Below are 18,490 nucleotides of genomic sequence, written 5' to 3'. Positions count from 1 at the left end.
TCTTTTAATTTAAAAAACAAGATGGTAGTATGCTACAGAGGAAAATACTGGGTTTCCAATGTCTTTCTCACAGATTCTTTCAAAACATTATGAAAGAATAAAATGGGGGAGGGGTCAGAGATCAAAGTTTTGTTTGTATTTTGGTAGCTAGATACTTGTGATTGCCCACATGGCAACCATTTCATGTGACTGACTCAAACGTTTTCTGAAGCTTGATTTGTTGACTAAGCCCCAATTAGCAGGATTTACACAATGCACTAAATTTATACTAAGTAAAACAAGCTATGATTTACAGCCATGTGTGCGAGTCCAGTCACAATGGGCATACTAGTTAGGTGGACAGTTGGAAAATTCCTTTAGCTGCCACAGGAAACACTACGAAACGATAGCTTCTAAACTTCTGAAGTTGCAAAGTGAATTAATTTATCATTTTTACTGTACATTCAGATTCTACCTGTGCAAAACTAAACAACAGAAAAACAGTACGTGTACATACTGTGATTGGAATATTTAATTATTATGCAATGGCATTTTCAGGAAATGTAGTACACTGTTTCTCTGTTTAAACTGTAAGCTGTTCAGGAAAAATACTTTGTTCTTTTGTACCTCTAGATTTGAAAAGGAAACCTGAAACATCACTCAAAAGCTGCTAGCTTAAGCATAATTTGGAAAAAAGGCAAACATCATCAAACTGTATGAAACCACACATTTCAAAAGCTATTCACTTTTATATGGGCATGCTTGTTCTATCAATACATGGTTGCCAGTATTTGTGTCACAATCAGAACATGCTTACTGAACTTTGAGATCTATGTAAAAGCTTGAGTAATGATTAAGTAAGTAATGCTTAAAGCAAATTCTATCTTTCCTCTTACCTCAGTGGTAAACAGCCTGTGGTCCTCCACTGAAGTAAAAGTACAATTGGTTAGATATGCTAGATGTTGAACTCAAAAACATCTGAAAAGTCACCCTGTTCTAAATTAGCTGGAAAAATGAAATTCAGTGGAATGAATATTTGATTCTTAAAGCTCTTTTAAAATATTCACAGGTTACACATTCTAGACATGCAATGCAATTCTATGCAGGTCTACTCAGAAGTAGATACATTGAAAAGGGTGCTACCAGATTCCTAATTTCCTTCCAAACTGTTGTCCATGAAAGCATTAATGCAACCAATAAATCTGATTCTTTGTTTTGTAAATTTAATTCCGTGGCACATTCTTTCATATACGTGTGCTTAATTTTGCACATATAGTTTCATTTGTGAATATGTGATTACAATTTTAAAATTCCTTTCATTTTCCTCAATCTGAAGTTTGTACTCACTTAATTACACTTAGTGAGACCTCATTTAGCATGGACATATTTAAGGCATATGCAAACACTATTTACCACAATAGTCCTTTTTGCTCATCTTTCTTCAGCTTTGGAAAAATGTACAGAAATGGAGAAATTTTAAGATGTACAAATTCTATAGGAAGGTAGTAGGTAACATATAGTCTGTTGTGAGGAATAACTGACTGTCAGAAGCAAAAGAAATGCTGTCTATGAGTATGCTTCTGCCCACTTTGTTCTATGGAAGTGAGAGTTGGGTTTATCAAATGAAATATAAACATTAAATCAAAATGGGGTACTTAAAATATATGTAGTAACAAAAAAAGAGATAGAATCAAGAATGAGTGAGTGATGAACAAATGTGTTAATACAAAAGTAATTTACCAGTATGATGAAGTCAATATGGTTTGGTCATGTAGAATGAATGAGGATGCAATCCCAAAATATATATACAAAGAGTGACTGGATGGAAAGGAAGGGAAGACTGAAAAAGTCATGATTGGGTGGAGTTAATGAGATCAACAAAGATGTGATAATTTTAATAATATATGAATTGCACAACATTTTGTACAATAAAAACAGCTTTTTGAAGATTCATCCTTTTTGAGTTTCTGAGTTTTGTTAGTTTTACCACTGAATCTTAATAGAGCTTCATGTGAATCATACAGTTATATAAATAGAGACTGACTAAACAACACCAAACATTGCTGTTTTATTTGGTTTAGTTCATTAAAAACAATCAATACATGACACAGCAGAATGAAGAAGAAAGTATGTCAAAATCAAACATGGTTTTGAGTTGGAGATCACCCTGAATAAGTTGTAATAAGTACATTGTTAATTTTATAATGAAGTAAAATCAATTATATGAATTTACTTTAACATCTGAACTACTGAGACTGATGAGCCTTATTCTGTCGCCTGCCATACAGTTTCTATATGTGAACTGCCATACAGTTTCTATAATGCACATAGAGAAAAGCTGTTTAGTGTGTTTAGTTCACTACCAGATTACATATTTTTCCCCAACATATAGTAGTTTTGCCCTTTTGGAGGAAGCATTAGTTAGTTTGTTCCTATCTGTATTTTTCTTCTTCAGACAGCTTTGTGCTTTATTTGACAAAACACAGCCAAGTGGCTAAAAGTTATTAAAAGCATTAAAGCATTAACCTCTCATAACCTCATTTTTCACTTTGTACACTTCCATAAGGATTTAATCGAACTGGATTTAAACAGAGAAAACTTGGAGAAGTCAACTTTCTACATTCCCTCTGGTTTACACAAGGATACGATAAGCAAAAGAGAGAAGAAAGCAGTATGCATAAAATACTTATTTTTGCTTCATAAATAGTAATATGTTTAAACTGGCTCATGGATATGGGTTAGTTTGACACAGGCAAATTTCTGGATGTATACTATGATTTCTATATACAAAGATTTCTTCAAAAGTGCCAGGAAATATATGGATGTATGTACATAAAGTGCTATGTCTGAACAATGGAAAGAATATACATCAATTTCACAACATATTTTTAAAGTTGAATGTTACACTGCTTAGTAAATTTTTATTTTGTATAAATAAATCACATTTGTCTGCTTTTTCGATTGTAATATAGTATGGCTACAACTGAAACATCAAAATACCAACAACTACAATTGATTCTTCCCCACAATGACACCATGCTATTTTGAAAATATTTTCCCCTTTCAAACTATTTGCTTGTTGGATTTAAACAGAGAAAATTTGGAGAAGTCAACTTTCTACATTCCCTCTGGTTTACATAAGGGTATGATAAGCAAAAGACAGAAGAAGCTCTTTAATAGCCCATAGTAATTGCTTGACAATAGCAATAGGGACTGCTGGGATTGCTGTTGCTAAGTGATGGGATCACATGACATACTTTACAATGGCATCACTTAGTGACAGAAATTCTGGTTCCAATTGACACTACCTACAACAGAGAAATGGTTGCTCAAAATGATGGAACTTGCAGAGATGGCTCAGTTGACTTCCTTGATTAGAGAAGAGGCAGGATCTACATCTATGGCTGACTGGAAACCCCTTGCAGACTTTTTGCATGAAACAGAAAACATGCACTTATGATTTGAGCTTTTGAGGATTAGAAAAAAAAATAGAGGGTTTTTTTACTGTGTTAAGAGATAATTTGGTAATCATATTTGCTGCAAAGGGAATTTGAAGCTTCTTTCTATTTCTTTTTATTTCTGTACTTTTTTTCTCTCTTCTTTGTTTATTCTGTGTTGGTTTGTTAGTTTTTTATGATATATATATATATATTCTGGTTCCAATCACCATTATTAACTGAAAAAATTTATTAACTTCACTTCACATATTTTGCTAAATCAAATGGATTTGATGCTAACTGACATAGTTGTACAAATAATCTAACTGTAGCTTATTCAATGATTTATGTTTTAATAGTCCATGTTTTATCCAGTCTTAGAACAGACCTATTGAAATCAGTGGGACTTGGGGACTGAAATTAGTCATGAATAATTTAATTTCTAATTGATTCACTTATGTGAGATGGCAGATGTAGAAATGTGATGAATAAATAACTTTCTGTACTATTTTAAGGATGGTAGGCTATCAAATTCTACAAAAATTTGTTAAAAATCAGCTTGAAGGACATCCCTGCAGTCTGAAGCTGGAGCAATTTTTGTTTCAAGGTTTAGTCATACTATTTTAAAAGACAAATAGTTCTGAGTAATTACAAATAAAGAAAAAAGCAGTCAGTGATCAAAGTCGGATTAAGCTTCAAGGACATCAAATCAGTAACAGTATCTTCTGTTAGCAAATAAGTAACGAAGTTTCCAGTCCATGTTACAGAATGTCTGGAATGAATGTGTTTTAAATGGAATAGAAAGGTCTGCTATGAAAAGGAACAAATAAGAATATTAGATAAGAAGACATATTGACAAATCTCAGCCTGGAATTCATTAAACACTATTCCAGATGGTACTTAAATAGATAACCAGGGCCTATCAGGTCAAGGATAGGAGTCGACATACCATGTAAATACACCAATCCAACTATAAACAGTACCTACTATAAGAACAGTGAATCAGGTACAATTCAACTAATGCTGAGAGTTAGGAAGGATGTTTTAAACTATGTTCCATGGATCCCTAGAGTTCTGCAAGGATTTTGTGAAAGACTAAAGCAAAGCCTTTCACAACAAAAAGTTCATTTGAATGAAATCCATTTCTATCTCCCACTGCTTCTCTATAAGGGGTTTAGTAGTTTTTATGATTAGGTTTCTGAAAACATTTGAAATGGCACAAGTTAGAGCATGAACAAATGTAGGTCAGTTTTTCAAAGAGCACACATGCAGTAATGATTAGATCAGGTGGGTAATTGGGTATTTAGAGATATTCTTATTGCTCCCATTGGCCACACTGACTACTGCAGGTGGGAACTGCTTTTCTTCAAGAATTGCAGAACCAAAGATTCATAATACTGGTTGAGTTAGTTGAGTCTTCAGTTTGTACCAAAATCCCTATTCAGTTATGAAACTCACTGTGAAGTGTCTCTCAGTGACAAAAGTCATACAATATATTAATCTACAGTGTGGTTTGGGCTAAATACTCTGTGTAATCCCAAATAATTGCTGTTTAGTCAGCAAACTAAGTTTAAGCAAAACAACTAATATTAGAATTGCTGAGATGTTACAAAAATGAAGAAGAGCATATATAGAAACTTGAACTGTTTCAGATAATGCTTTTCTGGAAAGAAGACATATTACATTGTTAAATAAAATTAAAAATTCTAATGGGCTAGTTCTTTAGCAGTGCTAACTTGACACACTGAGCCAAAAACTAATCACCTTTTATTTTAGCATAGTGTGAACCTAGCCATTAGTGTTCACAGGGACCCAGAAAACTGGGTTGAGTAAACCATGTTTAAGTTATATAAAATAAGAACATAGACCAAGCATAGTTTATGTATTTTGCCTTTTGAGTAAAGATGACTCAGTTTCTGTCACATTCTTCTGTGATTGTTCTTCAATCCATGATGTGCATTTGCATTTAATACAGAACCAGGTCAAAAGAGTTCCTACACAAAGTCACAGAGGACTCAGCAACGAAATTATGAGCTGTAATCAAAATGAGAAATATTTTTATTCATATTTTCAAGCTAACAAAGCAATGCTTTTATATTTAATAGAAAAGAAATGCTCCCTCAGATTGTTGTCTGAGAAATATTTGATTGTTTAGAAAATGTTTGTCCCCCACAAGTTATTAAAAAAAACCTGAACAATTGTGCACAATCTTTTACCGTCAAAGCAATGAAGAGATTTCAGGCCATCTTTTTTTGCAAAATACTTGCCATATCAACTCCTCAGATGCAACAGCAAATGAGAACATAGTGCAGTGGGATCTGTTTATAAATCTTTGTTTACAGAAATGTTTAATTTGCCAAATTTTTGTTTCTTGGCATCATAATCGTTTAAAAACAGCATTCCTTACATCATCAAACTCATTCCTTCCATGAACAGGCCACTATAATATAAATTGTGGGGAAAGAAGACCCTATTAGAAATGAGGTACATAATACAATCTTAGGAATGTGTATTGGGCAGATTCATTTAATTGCTTACACTCCAGCTGCTAAAATCTCAGTGATTTGCTTGGTTTTAACTTAGAATTATGTGAAACCCAGCTATTGTAGATTATAAATCATGGTGATGGCTTAGTGTATTGTATAAGCCAAAAACTGTTATCTTATTCAACAAACCATGATAAAACAAACCATATCATAATGCAATGAGATTGGCCTTGTTACTGGCTGACTTAATAGATTTAGTATATGTCAATTTATTAAAGTGTAAGCCTCAGTGCTTAATAAAATTCTCAAATAAATATGCATAGCAATAGCTGGACAATTGTGGTCTCTAACCCTTGTACTTTAGGATAATTTAATATCTGGGTAGATTTTAGTCAGGTTCATACATGATGCTGTATCATAATAAGACTTGTATAGTTTTTGACCTAATGTGTACTGGGTGAATCAAACTTGAATCAAGCTTGAAAACTGTTGTTTATGGTTTAGTATTCTGCACAAACTAATTGTTTTTATTTTATAAACCATGGTTAAGCATGTAATAATTTAATGTATGTTCCCAGTCTTTAGGCCACACCTGTTTTAAAAGAGAAAAGATGGAAAATAGGCAAGCAAAATGGTTTACTTTAACCTGGACAAATTGTTTAGCACCTTGTTAAATCAATTGCTATTATACAAACATAGAGACTAGCCTTAAGGCAGACATTTTCCCTTGAAGTGACTCTTTGATGATATTTCCCAACAGGAATATATATGCTTAGCATTTATAGCATATATAACTCAAGCAAGACACCAAGATATTACACTAGAGTTCTTCTATAGTATGTTTGCAGTCTTGTATACATTTATTCAGAAACTTTTAGTTGATTTTACTCAACAAATGAATATACAAAGTTTACATAATTTATGCACTTCGCAGCTTTTAATGTTACAGGAGGAAAACAAATCAATACAGCATGAGAAAGTATAAGCACACAAACATAAAGCTAGTAGCTCAGGAGTATACATTTATTTTAATAATCAACAACCTTCTTATGGTCTTCAACTCCACAATGAACCTGTTATTCAGATGAAGGGGGGGGGGGCTGAACATTCCAGACCAAATCACTCTAAAAACATTTTGTTTTGGAGTGAACGTGTTTGTTGTGTCCATGCATGCTGTCAGTCTGTCTTTTGATTCAATTTGACGAACAGGACTTCTACCTGGCCAGCCACCAAGACACAAAAGGTTGGTAAAAGCATGGAACAAATGCTTTTTGGAATAGCACCCAAACTGTGGAATTCTCCTTCCTTCTTTACTTGGTTTTAAGGGGTTATAACTTTTATTATTCAATCTATCTACACTATTACTCTGATACTTAGTTGACAGAAATTTTATATTTTTGTTTCTATTTTAAATATATGATGGTACTGTAGGTTACATTTGGTCACTAAGATTTATTGCTTAGAAAGGACATCAAAATTCATTTTCTCGGTATTTTTTGATTTCATTACCACCAATATCATCTGGTTTTAATAGAGTATGAAATTGATTTGGATTTCTGGATCACTTTTATTGGAAGTGTATATTCTGGGCCATTATCTTGAAACAACATTTAATTCTGAGATAGGATTTATCAGATATTTTGTAGCTTAAAATATTGATTCTTTTTTATATATATGAATAAATGAAATTCACTAAAACTCACCCTTTGGGGAAAATGAATGATCTCAAAATAAATATTATTCTCACATTAATTTATATCCTGAGAGGAATTCATGTTCAAATATCCAGAAAATATTTTCAGCTTTGATTTCAAGAATATATTTACAGAAAATGAAATTACCAATTAATGAGGGACAATTTGGTTTTTCGACTCTGGAGCTATATTATCAAGCTTACATATTATCAAGTATTAAATACTGGAAGCTAACAATTGGTGTTAATTTTCTGATTTGGGCAATTTTGGGATATGTATGTATGTATGTATGTATGTATGTATATCACCTTTGATTTAATGGATATTAGGATCTAAATATAACTCTAGTATCTCTCCAAACAATATATCAATTATAAAGCTATTGAGTGTAATGTCTAATAAAAACAGATTTGATTCTTCTTCCCATGCTAAATAGACTTTATGGGGAAATCCAAGATCAAAAATTGGGCAAAAATAATGTGAAGGAAAAATTGAATGAAAGCAGCAATATTGACTTTGGACCAACTGAAGATGATGATGATGAATTTTTAACATACACCATGCCGAGATACAACTATATCAGATGTAACTCAGTGGCAATATTTATAGCTACAACTACACATGCTTTCATTACCATCCATTTAGATTACTGTAACACATTCTACCTGAAGCTGCCTTCAATCACTTTGAGGCTGCAATTGGTTTATAGTATCAGCCAGACAAATACCTTTATTTGCTTATGGCTTATATGTAAGCTCCACAGTGGTTGCTACTAGCTTCTGGATGCTATTTAAAGTGCTAGTGCTAATTTATAAAACCCTACATACCTTAGCACCATATCTGTAGGACCAGATTCTCCTATTGGAATTGGCCCAACTAATTCAGCTTACCTAGGAAAAGCTACTAGTTGTCTCCCACATAAGGGCAGTGAAGTAGGCTAAGGCTCATATGGCTTCCTTTTGGGGTGGTGGAACTAAATTTTAGACTAGCGTATCAGTTGGGTGGAATTGACTGCATTCTGAAAACAACTTGAACCAAGCTCTTCTGAATAACATTTGGGCTGCGATTCAGTTTTGATTGGATTATCATTGGTTTTACTTAATGTTATTCTTTTTAATGTTTTTCAGTTTTATTTATGCACTTTTATTGTATTTTGTTTATTGTGTATTTTATCTTGTAAGCAACTGATAATCCTTTGGGATTCTGGTGATTCATAGATTTGATTAATAAATAATGTTATCTGAAATGAGATTCAGTTTAATATTTTGTCTTATTACATACTTGGGATAAAGACAGTAAAATACAGCAGCTTAAATCCCAAAGAATATTGCAGACAAATTTGTCATATAAATTTAAAGCTTCTCACGCACAATTATATTTCTGTTATCTATTTACCTGGAAGTAAAACTCACTGAAATCCACTTCCTCTGTGTTCATATGTACCAAGAGTTCACTGCGAGAACATTTCGGTTTAGTCAATGAACAAGACAGCAGCTTTAACCAAAGTTAAAGAGTTACTTTAACTCTGCTCTTGATGTGCCAAGTGCACATCAGAACCATTATATCTGTTTCTACTCGGGCTCAATTGCTAGTCCGCTTTAGACATCTGTCCGGGGCTGCTACTTTGGGGGCCCTTCGATGACTTTGGAGATATTGTATTGCTGAACAGACACTAACCTCCCCCATCGCTACTAATAAACGCAGGCTACGCCAGATGAATTCCCAGCCTGCGCGTATACATTAATTCCACGTTCGTATCTCCTTTTCGCCTTCCCTTCACCCGGATCACTGGAGATCGGAAGTGCCTTTGGAGAACCGTGACGTCCTTCGTTTCAGAAACCGAACGTTACACCGGAAACGACGATGGTTCAGAGACTAGCCCGTGACCTCTGCGCCCTCTAGCGGTTTTCTTACTCATTCCTCCTTCCTTCAGCTAAGATCCAGCATTGGGTGGCCAAGCGGGTGCTCTGGGCCGCCATACAGGTGTGTGCCCGGAAGAGAGAGGACATCGCGGGGAAGGGGGTGTAACGCGGTGCCTCGGGATTTCTAGGTGAGCGGTCGGGAATAGCCTTCTCATTATCCCTTTCCTTCGTCTCCCCCCCTCCGCTCTTAGAGTCGTACAGGCCAAAGATAGAAAGTGTTTTTGTCCTGAGTTGTTACTAATACCTGAGCCTAAAGCCTTGAATTGGGGCAACAATGGCGCGATCTTCCCACTTTCTTATTCAGGGTTGTTCTACAACCTGATGTAAGCTTAGATCTCTTAGCAAATGCTTGTAAGGTTTTGTTCATTTCTTAATCCTCCCCTCACCAAATCGCATCCTGTCAGCTTGGAATCTGGGGTCTCTCTCTCTCTCTCCTGTCTTCTCAGAAAATGGCCTGCACAATAGAAAAGATCTTGACAGATGCAAAGACATTGCTGGACAGACTGAAAGATCATGATAATGCTGCTGAGTCTCTCATTGATCAGTCCACTATGTTGCATAAGAAAGTAGTAGCCATGAAAGAAGCTGGTTCAACTCTTTCACACAAGGTGAGTGCAGATTTGTTAATGGCACAAATTGATTGGCAATGCAGGTTAATCGATGCTGTTGTGTATACAAGTTCTCTGGCTCATAGAAAACATTTTTCTTTTACAAGTATCAAGAAGATGCAGCTGAGCTAAAGGATCTCTCTAAATATAAACCTCACATTCTCTTATCTCAGGAAAACACTCAGATCAGAGATCTGCAACAGGAAAATAGAGGTGAGCATTGTCCTAATTAAGTAACTGTGAGCTAGAATTATTTTTATAGAAGTAATGATTTAATTAAGAATATCTTAGGAATGTTCTAAGACTGGAAGTGTTATGTGAGATCTGGGACAAATAACTTTGGTAAAATGGATATAATTTGAGCCATATTTCAGTTTGTTATTTCTCATTCATACAACAAACCATGTAAAAATATCAGCTTAAAATCATTTTATTATTGGTGTTCTTCGTGGTATAATATGCTGGTTGTATAAGGATGCCAAAACAAACAACTTCCCAAATTTTATTCAAATTATATTCAATCTGAAACTTATTTGAAAAATCGATTGTAACCGTACTGATTAACTTGTGTTATATAAATGACAGTCTGCCACACGTTTACATAATAAGTTTCAGTGAAAAACAGAAATTTGTCCCCAAATAAATGCATAGGATTAGACTACAAACTAAATTTGCCTGATTATAAAATACTAATCCAGAGTGTGCATTGATCAAAGAAGACTAGTTGCTTTCCCTGCTCTCCCATCAGGGAAAGAATTTGAAATGGAAGTGTAACCAAACAAATAGTAGGGACCAATGTGTATACTACCAATATAGTTATACAATGGAATTACACTTCTTTTTTCAGAGCTATGGATCTCTTTGGAAGAACATCAAGATGCACTGGAACTTATTATGAGCAAATACAGAAAACATATGCTGCAGCTCATGATGAAAAGAAAAGATGTGGATGCCCAATCAGTTTTGCAAGTACACCAGACTCAGTCTGTGGTAAGAAATTACAATGTTCTCTCTAAAAAAAAGTAGAAATAAATTTAGGAGAGTTGCTTGGATCTGTGCTCTGTTCCTATGGTGTCTGCTTTTGACTCTCACTTTTTCCTCAATAGTCTGTTCTCTGAAATATCTCAGAAGTGGCTTTTCTTTCTAGGAGAAAGCATTGCAGCTGAGCCATGAAGTAACTTAAGAGTTATTATAAAACAAATAACTGTAAATACCATGGATGGTTAATTATTTTTATGCCACAAAAACTACAAAATTTCATTACATTCCTGCCTCAAAGTAAGTGGCTATGACTCCTCAGAGGGCATTCCATTTACCACAGGAAATTTGAATTTTCTTGGAATGGAAAACATGAAAGCAAAATAGATGTATAAGAGAGGGTGCCTGTCTGCTGGATCCAGAGTCTTCCTGTTTTCCAGTTTGCTCCTAAACTGGTGTATACAATAATAGTCATGGAGCTAAAGAGAGGTAACAAAACTAGCTTGTAGAATATGAATGTTCTTTATGTATGGTTACACAGTCAGTGCAGTATTAATAATTGGAGCACCATATTAGTTGCAGTCCTATATCCTGAACCAAATATACTTACTAAGAGGATACAAATATGCATGCATGCATGCATTGCAAAAAAAAAAAATTGGGGGTTGTGCAATATGTGTGGATACTGCAGTGAAGAAGAAAAAGGTCTCTTTGAGCTCTTAAGTGGAAATGGACTATGTTGGTACTGCATGGTGAGACCGGGTCATGGCCACCTTCTATAAGCAAAGCACCTATTAGAAATATTTCAGGGCAAAATGATACGTTTCTTACAAAATAATAATAAGGCCTGTCTTAAAGCTGTTTTCCAGAAAATTAAAATATATCTTAACAGAATTGCAGAATGATGGGGTCATTTAGAAAGAGTATGATAGCAATAGTTGGTTCCTATTTAATTGCTGTAGTTCCAAGACACAAATCTGTCATGGTACTGCATATTAAAAATGTGAAGTATACTGTAAATAAAATGTAATAGAAATGCACCACTTAAAATTAGCCCTTTAGAGTTCACCAGAGACATTCATTAAAAGTTTTCTTGACTTGGGTGGACATTTCTGATTACAGATACCGTATATTCCGGCGTATAAGATGACTGGGCGCATAAGACGACCTCTGACTTTTGAGAAGATTTTCAGGGTTTAGAAAGTCGTCTTATACGCCGGAAAATACTGTACAATATTGAATTTCTGTTTAAAGATGAGCACAATAGGAGTTCCATTCCTTTGCTGCTAGAAAGTGTTGCCCACCACTGCTTCCCTAATGCTTCCTGAACTCAGCTGGTATTTTTTACCCCATATATTTTATTGATTTTTTAAAACATAAATCACTTAATAGTCGGTAAACAGTGTGTTTGCTGGGTTTACATTTGTAAAGAAAAATCATTAACAATTGGTTTCTATAATCTATAATCCACATAGTACATTTAGTTGATTTTCCCTTTCCCCCAAAATGTCTTCTTTGCAAACCTTGAAATAATATAGTTCTTATTATTTTGATAAAATATATTTAATCTTTAAATATTCCATTTAATGTGCCTAGTCATCTAATCCTTTAGGTCTTATTCAAAACATTTTTTTCTTTTTTATACATTATAATTTCCCTAAATTCAGACACATTTAAATTATCTAAAACATTTCCTTCATCTAGGCCATTCCAGCAGTATTATATTACTTATATCAAAAAATAAAATAAAAGGGGGGGAAGCATACAGTATTATTTAAGGAATTCATCTCTCTTAGAATGACATATGTATTCAGAATCTTTTCTGTTTCTTTAACCATATTCAAACAAATGTTTCTTTTTAAAATATTCTCTCTGGTAGATCCCATCATCTATTTTCTTAATTTTCACTTTGATCTTTTTCCTTTGACCAGTATCTTTCTTAATCAATGTGATTTGCTGAATCAAAAAGTTTTTCCATATAATCATGACTGCTGCTATAGGTATAAGAAGTAAATCGAATGTTTCTTTTTTTTGTAGATGTAATGTCCTTAATTTATATAGCTTACTGTTTTCTACTATTTAATTGCTTTTCCTGAAAAAGAATAAAGTGATGGGCGATGTAGAAAAATGGAATTTTTGTATGCTTTGTCCTGTTAGTGCTTATTTCTGTAAAAAAAAAAAAAATAGGGCTGGCCACTAGGGGGCAGATTGGCTTTAAATTCAGAGAACAGCTACCCATATATTCTGGCATATAAGACGACTGGGCGTATAAGACGACCCCCAACTTTTGAGAAGATTTTCAGGGTTTAGAAAGTCGTCTTATACGCCGGAAAATACGGTACTTTTTTCCAACCTTATATCGGACTGATTATTGTTTAGAGTATACTGCTTGTCTGCGGCATTCATTTTACTTTCTGTAATAAATTTAAGGGTATTTTTATAAACTGAAAGATTTCAACAACTCAGTCTAGTGCAGTGGTTCTCAACCTTTTTAATGCCGTGACCACCAACTGGTCATAAGTCGAGGACTACCCAACCGGTCATAAGTCGAGGACTACCCAACCGGTCGTAAGTCAAGGACTTTCCTTGCCCGGGAGCACTGCGCATGCGTGGTGCCGCCCCCTGCACCGGCCTAGGCGTAGCTGGCAAGGGCAGCGACGGCGCAGGGCGACCACTGGCTGGGCCACCAGCTGGCCCAGCCCAAGGGAGGTAAGGCACCTGCCGGGCCCCACGTGCACCAGCAACCCTCCCTGCCCCCGCTAGCCTCCCACCTCCCACCCCTGGCCCTCTTTTACTTACATTTTTAGTAGTTGCTCAGCAGGGAGGGGTGGAAACTTCCAGACAGCTCGCCTTCGCTGCAGACAACTTGCAGCACCGTTTCAAAAGCCAATAGAATAAAAGGGAGTAGCATAGCTAAGGAAAAGGGGGAAAAAATGGCGGGCTGCGTTTTTTGGCAACCCCCGTGAAATGGTCGTTCGACCCCAAATGGGGTCGCGACCGACAGTTTGAGAACTGCTGGTCTAGTGTAAAAGATTTATTGAAGCCTAGTTACAATATCATCTATTTCCCCTTATTGACAAATATGAATTTAATTAAGACGATTCCTAAAACCTAGCATTTTTCTCTTTCTTCACAATATTATTTTTAATTTGTGTTCATGACAAACATTTGTTTTATGTGTGTTTTAATTGAAAATAATTTTGTTTTAAAATCTATCTGCAGGAGATTGAGAGTCAGATTGACATGATCTGTGAAATGGGAAAGGTTATGAGAAAAGCAGTTAATGTTGACAGTGACCAGTATTATAAAATACAAGAAAAGCTAGCACAGTTAGAGGTAAGTGCTGAATTACTGTGAAGTGTGGGATTGTTGAAAAGGAATATATTTGTGATTTTTCAACATCCAAAGGAGCACTGATTGTTCTCTATTAAGGGTTATTACGTGCACCAGACTGAAGTAGCTTCATAGTTTAGAGAATGAATAACAGAGTTGGAAGGGACCTTGGAGATCTTCTAGTCCAACCCCCTGCTTAAGAAGGAAACTATAACATTTCAGACAAAAGATTGTCCATTCTCTTCTTAAAGAGTGTTGGAGCTTTCACAACTTCTGGAGGCAAGTCATTCCACTGATTAATTGTTCTAAATGTCAGGAAATTTCTCCTGAGTTCTAGATTGATTCTCTCCTGGATTAGATTCCATCCATTACTTCTCGTCCTACTTTCAAGTGCTTTGGATAGCTTTGAAAGCAAAGTAATAATTCACAAAGCTGGAATCATGCAACATTTTAAATAATGATTTTTAAGTTGTATTAAATAATTAAATAATCCAGAAAGAAAAAAAATCCCAGTAGGTTAAAAACAATGTTAATAGCTTATCACTGTCTTTAAATAAAACAATCTCTCATATCCTCATAGTTCATCTCCTATATAAGAACAAATTGTAAATACTCTGTCAATCTTTGTCAACAAAAATCCAGTAAGGGAAATCCAGTATTTTCTTCTTTTAACCCTGAACAAAGAAGACAAACTTATAAAGCTTCCCTGTTTTTTTAAAAAAATATTATTTGACCCTTCCAAAAAGAATTCCAGAGAGAATTTGCTATTCATCTGTGTTTCAAAGCAAAATTTCTTTAGAATTTTAATAGGTTCTTACATCCATAAATAAAATGTATTCTTTAATTTGTCATTTCTTAAAAGCGCTTTCAAATCTTAGCAGAGCTCTTTTGTATATACAGAAGAAAAAAATATCCAAATCAGTTTCCTAATGTTTGTTCATCTCTAAGTCTCCATCAGATTCATTTGTATTACATTCAAATCCCCCTCCAAATTAATTTCATAAACATCCACTGCAGCTTGTTCTTGTTTTACAACTTCATTAGGACATGCTCTGTCAATCTTATCAAGCATCTGATCCATTCTGTCCAAAAGTTTAACTGAAAGTTATTCAAAATTTTGCAATAAGGATTTCTGCTCCACTTTCTTTCTCCTCTGGCTCTGGGATCTAGCTTTCAAGATTTCCTTGTCATAAAAATATGAAAGCAATCTTCATTTTCCTATGAGAATGTATCTTCTAAATAATTCAAAGCTATTGTTCCAAATTCCTTTGGCCCCTTAATCCATTATTAATTTTTCAAAATCCATGTACCAAGCACGTATATAAAACTTTTAAAATTAAACTTACAGTTATCACCTAATGAAAAACTTTGCCAGTCTGAAGAATCTTAATCTCTACAATATGCAATAAATTTTTTAAAACCCAAAAAAGTGATTAAGATATAAGGCTCTTTCCAGCTTAATGTCCATAAAGATTGCTTTGCGAGTTTGAGTTTGATGTAAATCCTGACTCTCAGCTACTTCACTCAGAAGCCAATCATAAAAAAATGAGTTTCAGGGCTTTACTCATGAAGAGCAGCTATGGAATCACAAGGATGAGCTCAACAATCCTTTGTTCCAGAAAGATTACATTGACTTGGATCCAGCATCCAATAGTAAAATTCCTCTCACAAAGTTGTCTTGCTAGCTAACAAAAGCCAGCTTGCCACAGTGCTTATAGGTGTTGGACATTTATCTGATTGATGATAAATCTTTTAAAAAGCAGCATGGAAAGATCATAGGAGTGATATATGGGAAGTAATCATGGATGTCCCCAAAATTACATTTTTATGGCACTGAATGAATATATTATTTCTTGTCACTAACATCACACATTATTTTTAATTTTCAGCTTGAAAATAAAGAATTGCGAAAATTATTATCAATCAGTATAGAGCCTGTTGAAGTGAGGCAAGAATTACCTGATGTTGCATCTCAAGTTATAAAACCTCAGTCCTGGAACAGTTGATCCTGGAAATCGGAAACTACTGCAGGAATAAGTATGCTTCCTTTCTGAGCTTTCCTTTAATTCCCTTTAGTCTTCTCTTGGAAACCATTCCAAGCCTGTTACTATATTGTACGTTCTGTGCTTGGGTTAGGGATGTTGTAATGGCCCCTTCTTTGATTAAGATTTGTTTTACTTAATCAGGCAGAAGAGTGAAATAAATGTTTTCTTTAGGTTACCCATGATTTTAGAAAACTCAGTTGGACAGAGCAAGGATCATCTTAACTTTTCTAGTGTGAGCAAATAAGATAGTTTTAGTATGACTTAAATTGCATTGGAATTCAGTTCTTAATTATGTTTAGGATACACTGTTGTACAAAGCTTAGGCACTCCTACTCTAAATGCTAGAATTTCTGCTTCTAGCATTGTTTTTGGTACTGCATTTATTGTATCATTTAAAAATATACTGTCATATTACCTACTTTTTAATATCAACCAAGCCATCCGAATCACCTTGCAGGGGAGATGGGCAGCATAGAAATTTAATAAATAAAATAAATAAACAAATACAGAAAGTAACACACAATGCTAAAGTGTTGAGTCCTCATACCTATGACTATTTCACACAGGAGCTGTCTCTGTGGTTATAACAAAGTCTGCCTACCTAGAATGTTCAATGGATATGATAATCCATTAAGGGCATAACCATATTAGTTATTTTTCTGTCTTTGTCAATATCTACTTGTTCAAGGAATCTGTTTCTAATTTCTTATAGCCACATTAAGCCCCTGTGCATGGATGTCAAGAGGGAGAGATGCGTGGAAACAAGTCTGTTATATCCTATAAAGATTACTCTGTGTGTAGGCATTTGCACAAATGTCATACATATTAATCCTGTAAAAGATGAATTTACTTTTTTGCAAGCACCTGCCAATATTTTAAAAATTATTTTTCTTGAAAGATTGATAATTGAAGATAAATATACCTAATATTTGTTTATATTGTTCTAAAGTGTACAAATTAGAAATGTCTCTTAAAATTTCTTGGGCATCTGTTCTCTGATGGTAAAACAGAATCTATGGAATTTATACGTATTGTGCATATTTATTCTTGCTGTCCTTTAAGGTTTAACTAAGTTTTAGGAACATAACTAAATAGTCAATTTATGTCATTTTGCCTGTTTCCTTATTGCCCCATACGTTTTGAGGAAAGGAGTAATAGGCTAATTGATCAAATTCATTTGGGGTATTTTCAGGTTCTCACATTGAAAATTTTACTTTTAAAGACTGAGCAGATAAAAAAAATCTGAAAATGTGGGCCCTATTTGCATAATGCAATCAGCTGAACAAACTTAGCATCTTTGCAGCGTTATGCCTTAAATATACGCCTTCAGTGCCGTCTTCAGGATCAATAAGCTCTTGTAATGAACTGCAATTTGCCCAGTCTTTTTGTATGTTTTGGATTATTTTGTAAATATCATGTAGGATGTAAATGTAATTACCTACAGAGGTGCTGCATTATCAGACTATTCTATTCAGTAAATTAAAAATAATCTCTTTACCTCTCATCTTATTAAATATGTATATTGGCTCATTATTTTCTTGAAATAAATGTCCTGAAGCAGTATTGTTGCGCTAAGACACTTTTGTATAGAGAATTATTTATGGCACAGGACTGGGAACTATTGGCCATTTAGATGTTGTTGTACAGCCCAGCCATCATGGTTGATAATTTGGGATATTGAAACTGTAGTTTTTCAATGAAAAGGGCCATAGATTCTCTCTTCTTTGATGTTTTTGGACATATTTTAAATTTGACTGATATCAATGTTTTTTTTTTTTTTATTAAAAGTTTTATAAATTTTACAAAAAAGAAAAAAGAATACAAAACAAGAGACAACATATACAAAAAAATAAAACTAAACAATACATATAGAAAAAAAACAAAACCCACCCCTCCCAAACCCCCCCCTTCCCCCCCCCCCTGAGCTTCCCAGAGCAGAATATAGGCTTAAAAAGTAAAAATAAAAATTAAATTAAGAACTTTATATTTATATATATAAAAAGATTAT

General features: G+C 34.3%; 1 protein-coding gene across 2 annotated transcripts; it reads left to right on the top strand.

The window, feature by feature from the left end:
• The first annotated feature begins 9,480 nt into the window (after positions 1-9,480).
• SIKE1 (suppressor of IKBKE 1) lies at positions 9,481-18,045 on the top strand. Of its 2 annotated transcripts, none has more exons than XM_039356922.1 (7): positions 9,481-9,579; positions 9,965-10,126; positions 10,234-10,339; positions 10,974-11,116; positions 14,327-14,440; positions 16,327-16,474; positions 17,195-18,045. In XM_039356922.1, exons 2-6 carry the CDS (start codon positions 9,968-9,970, stop codon positions 16,441-16,443), a joined length of 639 nt encoding a protein of 212 aa, XP_039212856.1. In that variant the 5' UTR covers positions 9,481-9,579; positions 9,965-9,967; the 3' UTR covers positions 16,444-16,474; positions 17,195-18,045. The 2 variants fall into 2 exon arrangements, with proteins under 2 accessions (XP_039212856.1, XP_039212855.1); XM_039356921.1 differs by having other exon boundaries at positions 9,499-9,646.
• The last annotated feature ends 445 nt before the right edge of the window (positions 18,046-18,490 follow it).

The sequence above is a fragment of the Crotalus tigris genome, unplaced genomic scaffold, assembly GCF_016545835.1.
Source record: "Crotalus tigris isolate CLP2741 ecotype Arizona unplaced genomic scaffold, ASM1654583v1 scf7180000018838.1047803, whole genome shotgun sequence".
Lineage (NCBI taxonomy): Eukaryota > Metazoa > Chordata > Lepidosauria > Squamata > Viperidae > Crotalus > Crotalus tigris.
This window is presented reverse-complemented; position numbering and strand designations above follow the sequence as displayed.

Coding starts and splice junctions, on each gene's coding strand:
- SIKE1 (XM_039356922.1), top strand. CDS start 9,968: ATGGCCTGCACAATAGAAAAGATCTTGACAGATGCAAAGACATTGCTG. Junction 10,127..10,233: donor GTTCAACTCTTTCACACAAG/GTGAGTGCAGAT, acceptor TTCTTTTACAAG/TATCAAGAAGATGCAGCTGA. Junction 11,117..14,326: donor TACACCAGACTCAGTCTGTG/GTAAGAAATTAC, acceptor ATCTATCTGCAG/GAGATTGAGAGTCAGATTGA.